The 8,396-nt window shown below is 18.2% G+C and overlaps 1 protein-coding gene across 3 annotated transcripts; it reads right to left on the reverse strand.

Moving 5' to 3' along the window:
• Positions 1-177: 177 nt before the first annotated feature.
• LOC108001990 (chitin synthase chs-2) lies at positions 178-8,262 on the reverse strand. 3 transcript variants are annotated; one of them, XM_062086540.1, is made up of 19 exons: positions 7,100-7,324; positions 6,614-6,840; positions 5,977-6,273; positions 5,677-5,895; positions 5,260-5,595; positions 4,738-5,156; positions 4,409-4,652; positions 4,049-4,323; positions 3,644-3,854; positions 3,264-3,511; positions 2,995-3,187; positions 2,709-2,863; positions 2,303-2,599; positions 2,008-2,204; positions 1,481-1,826; positions 1,229-1,402; positions 974-1,141; positions 684-909; positions 178-565 (listed from the first exon to the last, which is right to left on the reverse strand). In XM_062086540.1, exons 1-19 carry the CDS (start codon positions 7,198-7,200, stop codon positions 378-380), a joined length of 4,521 nt encoding a protein of 1,506 aa, XP_061942524.1. In that variant the 5' UTR covers positions 7,201-7,324; the 3' UTR covers positions 178-377. The 3 variants fall into 3 exon arrangements, with proteins under 3 accessions (XP_061942524.1, XP_061942542.1, XP_061942532.1); XM_062086558.1 differs by lacking the exons at positions 6,614-6,840; positions 7,100-7,324 and adding an exon at positions 8,130-8,262; XM_062086548.1 differs by lacking the exon at positions 2,303-2,599 and having other exon boundaries at positions 7,100-7,325.
• Between the last annotated feature and the right edge of the window lie 134 nt (positions 8,263-8,396).

The following is an 8,396-nucleotide window of genomic DNA, read 5'->3' on the forward strand; positions in this document are numbered from 1 at the left end:
TCTATATTTTAATCACGTGATTTTCTTATATCTAGTAATTTTATTAAAATTTACTAGAGTTAAAATTACTATAGTTTTATGTCAAGTATTCATTTCGTTGAACAAATTATTTATTATATAAATTATATAAATATTATATAAGTTACGAATATTTAAAAAACATATATATACATATAAGAAAATTTATGATTGATAGTTTATTTATTTATATTAAAATAATAATTAAATTTTTCTTGTATTGATTATACAACATAAATTTTTTAATTATTTAATTAATATTATTAATTATTTTTTAATTATTATTATTTAATGTAATATAAATATGAATATAAATATATGTAATATAAATAATATTAATAAGAATATAGTACATAAATTTATTTATTAGTGTCATTTAAAAATGTTGGATTATCATATATATAGTGTTTTGATAATTTTTTCTTTTCTATACTATCATTAGGTATATTATTTTCCAATTGTGATTTATTTTCTGTTAAAATATTTGAATGACGTTTTATTTCCAATACATCTTTTGATATGTTTGAAGATATTGTTTTAGAAAATCCTGAAATAATATATTTAATATATTTTGAAATTAAATTATTATTGTCATTTGTTATGCCATTATTATAATAACTTCATTATTAAAATATAAGTTTTTATTTTATTAAAAGTAAAAATACCAGATATATCAATTTCCTGTAATTGTTTACGAAAAAGTATTTCAAAATTGGAAAGCCTTTTTGAAGAATTTTGATTATCTTCTATTAATTCTCTAACAGTTTTACGTTTTCCAGAAGAAAATGCATTGTCTTTTAAATGAAATATTCTCTCAGTATCTATTGTATTTTGGAGATTTTCAGCTATGTTTTTTGCATGAATACCAATATCATTTGATATATCTTTCTTCTAAAAAAAAAAGAGAGAAGATAAAATATAAAATGAAATATATAATAATAATTTATTATATTACCTTAATAGGATAAAATAAATTTAATTTTATATTAGCAAGTACATGGACAAATGTATTTAAACGATGATGCAACATAGCTAAAAATTGAATTGATAAAATAAAAACAAATGCAATAATGAAAAGACATCCAATTGGTTCCAAATGCATATATTTTTTATATATATGTATCTGAAAAAAAAAAAAGATTATTTATGATAAGATTAAAATTAATCAAAATATATTTAGAATATTTTATATCAAGAAAATAAATCTTACTTCATATTCATCAACATAGGTGATATTATATAGAATAGCAAATGGCCATTGGAAACGCAAAATATCTTTGTTTATTTGCAATAAAAATATTGCTGCTATAAATGTTATATTTATCATAAAAAATTTTAAAAGATATTCATTACGTATATTTACCAATTCCTTTGTAATATTTTGCTAAAAAAAATTTAATGTACTGTAATTTTTATTGAATTTTTTAATTTTAATAATTTAATTTTTTTTTAGAAATCATACTTGTTTTTTTATATCATTTTCAATAGGAAATAAATATTTTTTAATCAATTGTTTCCAAAATTCTTCTTCTTCAAAAGAAAGAAAATCTACTTTTCCATTCTTTAAACATTCATCTTGTAGCCAATAAGGATTTATTAAGTAATTTGAATTTTCTTGATAATCATTAATAAAGGTATCTTCTGAAATTTCAATTTCAGAATCTATATTTCTACTTAAGTTTTCAAATACTTGTAATTTTATTTCTTCATTATATGTTTTATTTTGATTATTTTTTTCTTCTATATTTTCGTTTGATATATTGATAACATCATTATCTCTATTTTCTATATTACTTTTTAGTACATTGCTAAAATTATTAAAAATTTTAATTAAATTGATTATAAAATAATATAAATTTATTGTAATACTTTAATATTTATAATTTATATTATAAATATTATTATTATATTAATATTAAATTATATTTATAATTATATATAATTTATTATAATATTTTGTAATAATTTAATTTTTCATTAATTAAGTACCTTTCTATTTGTTTTAAACGAAAATTAATTTCATTTATAGAATTATAAATGTATTCTAAATATTTTTCTATTTCTTTTGAATTTTTGTGTGTATAAAATGTACATTGAAATAAATGAGATAAATAAGATTTTGTCCACTTGTTTGTAGTTTTCTCTTGTTCACATTGAGATTTTTTTAAACTTTGTTGTTCTAATATCTAAAAATAATTGCAAATTTAAGTTATATGAAAAACTAATAATAAGAAATTAATAAAATTAATAAAATAAGAAGTTAATTATTTTTATAAAATTTTACTTGTTTTGATTTTGATTCTCTGGTTCCCCATGTAATATTATGTAAATTGAAAATAGAAAAAATAATTAGTAACATGTACATAGAAGGTACAGTAATATAATAAATGATTCCATTAGGTAAACATGATAATTCTTGAGGGTGCAAAAAAGCTGTTATTATAAATTGACTAATCACAATAAAAAATAAAAGAGTATTAGGTGTAAAATATCCATCTGTTGCAATTTGTAGTATTATTCCAACTAATACAACTATCATTACTAAAGCATATATAATAGTAATAACTTCTGCTGCTATAAGCTATAAAAATGTTAATTAAAACATATAATTTAATTTTATCATGATATTTTTTAAATTAATATATAAAATAAAAAATTATATATAAAATATTGATAATTTAAGTAATTACCTGTATGCGTTCTTGACAAAAAAAACATATTAAAATAAAAATAATGATTGGAATTGAATTATACCAGAAACTTAACCAGTTATCTAATTGAAAAGAAGTTACAAATGCTCCAACCATCATTAAGTATATAAAAGATGGTCCTATAATTGTGCTACCTATAAAAAATAGTATAATAATATAAATAAGTAAAGTAATAAATAAATATTTAGAAATAGTTTTTGTATTGTAATTTTAACATTATGTTAATTAAACATTATGTTATTAATGTTAATTAAAATCAAATTACCTGTTAAAATCCATTGATAAGTTATATAAAACCAAGAAATATTATCATTTAATTTTCTGGTCTCTTTTGAATTATCTAATAAATCAAAAATATTAGCCATAGTTGAAGGAATCCATCGTCGACGTTGAATATAAAATTCTTTAAATGATTCTGGAGCATGTGTATAAGCATCACTTGCTGCACAATATTCTACCTAATTAAATGAAATAAATTATTTATATATATTTTTTTAAATATTTTTATTTAAAGTGTATTATAAATTTTTTTACTTTACAACCAGCTTGTAAAATTAATGTACAAAGCCACCTATCTTCTCCTTGATCATATTGAATATAATGTCTGGGTTCAGTTGATTTTGTTGCATATTTAGCTATGACATTATGTTGCATTAAAGCTTTTATTCTAAAAAGTGAAAAGCAGCCTGGACTGCAAAGAACAGAGCCTATTGTATGTTCTGTTGATTTTTGAAGCCAATGTCCCATAGCATATTCAAATTTTTGAAACCAAATTATGGGACCTATACATGAAAATATATTTTTAAATATATTAAAACTATATGAAAAAAAATTAATTTTTAATAAATTACAATATAAATTAAAAAAAAACAAAAATATTTTCATTTTTATATATTATATTTATGTAGAAATACCTTTTCCTATTGGATGTATTCTTCCACAAGCTGCACCTAATTCTTTATCTTTCTTCATTAAATCTAACAATGATTTAACAGCACTTGGATGAAAATCAACATCTCCATCTAAAGTTAAAATATAAGTATTCTGTGCCATTAATTCTTTAGTATCAACATCTATTGATGTACTCATTAAACGATATCCAAGAAAATAATACATATACATGACCTAAAATATATATTTATAATACTAATTGATTATATAAATTAATTAATAAATTAATAAAAATATAAATTAATATATATATTAATTAATATAAAATAAAATAAAAATATAAATTACATATAATACAAAAAGTTAGATTTAAGAAAATATAATTTTTTTTTATATTTCTTAATAGTAACTAATGTTATTAAATATACCTGACTCCATCGTTTTCTATGTCTAATTTTATTTTTATCTTTAAGATGTACTATTAGATATGTCTTTCCAGGTAAATTCCAAATAAGTTGACCACCATAAGGTGTTGGATATTTAGTAGGTGGTAAATAAAGTATACCAAGATCCTTTATATTTTCCTGCATTGTTTCTATAAATGTTGTTACATATTCATTTACTTGTGTTTCATTTTCATTATGATTACAAAATCCAATACAGTCATGCATACAACAAAATGCATCATCAAATATTATATGTGCTGAAACAATTTATAAGTATTTTTATTTAATATTTTAAAAATTTTATTCAAGATAATTTATATATTAATTATGCATACTAATTACTTTCAAGTTCATAATAATCATTGATAAAAATTTTGTAATATTTTTGTGTAACTTTCATAGCACACTGATCTTTATCTAATCTTAGGATACTTCCAATTAATTTATTCATTTCTTTTTTATCTTCATGCCACATAGTTGCACAAACATAAATTTGAGTAACATTATTAATTCTTTTGTTGTTTAAATCATTCTTAGAAATTGTTGAATAAGAATTATTCAAATTTTGCATTTTTGAATTACTAATCTGAAATAAAAATTTTAACTTAAAATTAAGAATTAAGAATTAAGAATTATATCATCATTTTATGAAATACTAAATAAGATAAAACCTTAAATTCTGTAATATTTGAAAATTCTTCTTCTTCTATAATATGATTTTCATGTATTTTCTTATTTAATCCCAAAAATTGATCAATCAGAAATGAATCATAACTAGATTGATAGAAAATTTTTTCTACAGAAGCGAGTTTTTCATTTTCATCAAACCAAAGTTGCTTTGTAATCCAAATCTGTGATAACCAGCACATAGACCAACACCAAACACGCCAATTTATAAGAAATTCTCTTATATTATTATATGTAGGCATATTTAAAAATAAATAATCTGGTATTATATTATGAAAAGCACATACATCTTCTTTTCTTAAAATACAAAATATTATTATTAAAAAAATTGTTCCTGGAGTAATTAAACTTATTGGAAGAGCAAAACCAAACTTATGCATTTTTGTTTGATATGCAAATTTTGCTGCAAAAATATTAAATACTTTTTAAACTTATAAAATATAAAATAAAAATTTATAATTTTTATAATGTATTGTAATATTAATCATAATAAAACTATATCTCACCTGTTTGATATATAAAAAAACCACAAAATGCTTGTATTAAAAAGCTATATAAAGGTGCAGAAGAATCTGCAATAATATCTACAATATCATTAACATATAAATTTGATAATGATACATTTTCTCTAAGAGAAGAATTTGATATTTGAATTAGTTCTATGTTATATGTATTCTGCCATATATATTCAAAGAATTCTAGTATTTGAATTTCTTTAAAAATTAAAATTATTACACTACTTAAAATAAAAATAAAACATCTCCAAATTGCTACATATCCTTGTAATAGATAACAATTATTTGATAAATCTGTTTTATTTCTTGCTAATGATTTTATAAAATCTATATAAAAAATTATATAAATTATTTTTAGAAAAATTAAAGATAATCTCATAATATACATTTTAAAATAAAAAATATTACCTAAATAACTATAAAGAGATATATAATTATACCACCAGCGACAAGAAGATAATAAGAGTGAAATAGGAAGAATCCATGTTAGAGGATCTTGTGCATTATTTAAAATAGAATATAAAATAATTCCTAAACCTTGAGCAATTAGTGCTAAAACATTGATTATTAGAACTAATACGAATATGATAATTTCACTTGAATATTTGTGATGTTGAGTAAATAAATCTGTAATAACAGTATAAAAAATCTGTAATATAAATTCATTAAATATTTTTCCTAAATTAAATTTTGTAAAAGAATACTTACTTAAAAAAGTAGGAATAAAACAAATACAACTAGAAATTGCAGCAACATCTATAGAATTAAGTTTTGGAAGACTATAAAAAATTAATAATGCTATACCAATTGAATGGAGTGTTTCCAAAAAAAAAAGAATTAAAATATTTTGTTTCTTAGGTAATTTTAGTTTTTTTTTGAAAAAGAAATTCCATATCGCATGAAATATAGTAAAAAATTCTGGTATAACAAACATAAAAATAATATGCCAAGTCCAAATTACTTTGCCTTTCTTAGAAATTCTTGCTTCTAATTTTTGATCATATTCTACAATATGACATTAAACATTATTATTAAAATATATATATACATATATATATATATATATAAATATATACATATATATATATATTTATGTATTAAAAAAAATTATATTAAGATATAATCAATCAATTAATATTATAAATTAAATTATATTTTAAATTATAATTATTATTTTAATTTTAATAAAACTTATACAATTATAGTTTTAAAAAACAATTATATATAAATAAATATATATATAAATATATATATATATAAATAAATATAAATATATAAATAAATATAATATAAGAAATTGTAAATATATTTTAAGATAATAAAGATAAAAATATTGATATATTACTTGAATAATAATCACAAAATTGTATAGATTTTTCATCTTTAAGTTGTGATATAGCAAAAATGAACATAAATTTAATAATTAAACCACTACAAAAAATAGTACAGTAAAGAATACCATACATAAATATTTTAATAATTTGTATAGAAACATTCAACCATTTTTTATTTTGCATGGATGCATTTTTTTTTTTTAATGGAAAATATTTAAATGCATCCCAAGACAGAAATCTGAAATTAAATAAATAAAATAGTTATCAATAAATTAAATATTTTTTAGAAGTTAATGAAATTTATAATGTATTATAATGTATATATATAATATAATTATTATATTATATTTATTATTACATTTGACTTACAAATAATTATAATATTAAATTATTTAAAATTTATTTAAAATTTATTGATAAATATTTTTATAAATTATACAAAAATATATAAATAAACTATATAAATTAAATAATTATTATTAATAAAATTCACTTACGAATTTTGTAATGTATCTTCATTTTCAGTTTCAGAATAATTGTTATCATAATTTTGAAAATTAAATGAAGAATTTAAACTATTAATTTTTGATATTGACATGTTGAGAAAAAAATAATTATTGATAACTTATTTAAGTATGAAACAGCAATTGTCGAAATTTTTATTGATATTTAGATATATTGATAAAATTGATAAGATTTGGAATTTGTCGAAAATTATCTACTCTAATTGAATTAAAGGGGAAATAGATAAACATACAACAGTTACAATAAAACTTTTACTATATAGATATATTAGTAATGGTAAAGCTTTTTTTTGAAAATAATATTAAATTATATATATATATATATTATATTTTAAAAATTAAATTATATTTTAATAATTATAATTTATTACAATTATTAAAATAATTAAATATATAAAAATACATTTTTATCGATAGAATTTTATAATATCATTACTTCACTAAAAGAAATAAATAATATAAATTTATATTTTATTTTTTTTTATTAAAAGTATTTTAAATTTAAAATAAAAATAACCAATAAAATTCAAATGAAAAAATTTTTATTTTTATAAAATTTAATGTTTCAAATTAGAACTGATCTAGTCAAATCATTAGATTAATAAATAACGAAATTCATTAATTAAAGAAATTTAATTACTTATATAAATTAATTTATATAAATTTATATAAATATGATTTTTATTTTTTTTTTTAAATTTATATTTATAATATATATTTAAAATTTTAAAATTTCTGTATTATATGATATTTTAAAAATTATTATTTGAATACAAAAAATATAAATTAAAATCTTCGCATATCATGAAAATTTTATTCAAAATTGAAAATATTTTAATAATATAATATATAATAAGGATTATGTTCCTAATAATGATATCCTTTTAATAATGAATTATTGTATTATTCATTTAGAAATTTTAAATTAATTTTAATATAATTTTAATAAATTCTAATATTGAAATAAAAAATGTATGTATATGTGTATCATAACAATATTTACATTTAAAATTTTTAATTTTACCGCTACCATAGTTAAAATCGTATCGAATTCTGAGCTTAATACTCGATAAGAAATAATCGATAATGAATGATCTCGTAGCACTTTTCATGAGATAGGTTCCTATGTGTGAATTACGCTTTGTGCTTGATTTGTCAATAATTGAGGATAAAGTTAAATGCCGGATTAATTCGTTCGGCATAATTTAAGTAAATTCGAAAAAGGAAAGAAAAATTTGAAAACGATGTGGCGTGTCCCAAAATTGGCTCT

Source organism: Apis cerana, linkage group LG1, assembly GCF_029169275.1.
Source record: "Apis cerana isolate GH-2021 linkage group LG1, AcerK_1.0, whole genome shotgun sequence".
Taxonomy (NCBI): domain Eukaryota; kingdom Metazoa; phylum Arthropoda; class Insecta; order Hymenoptera; family Apidae; genus Apis; species Apis cerana.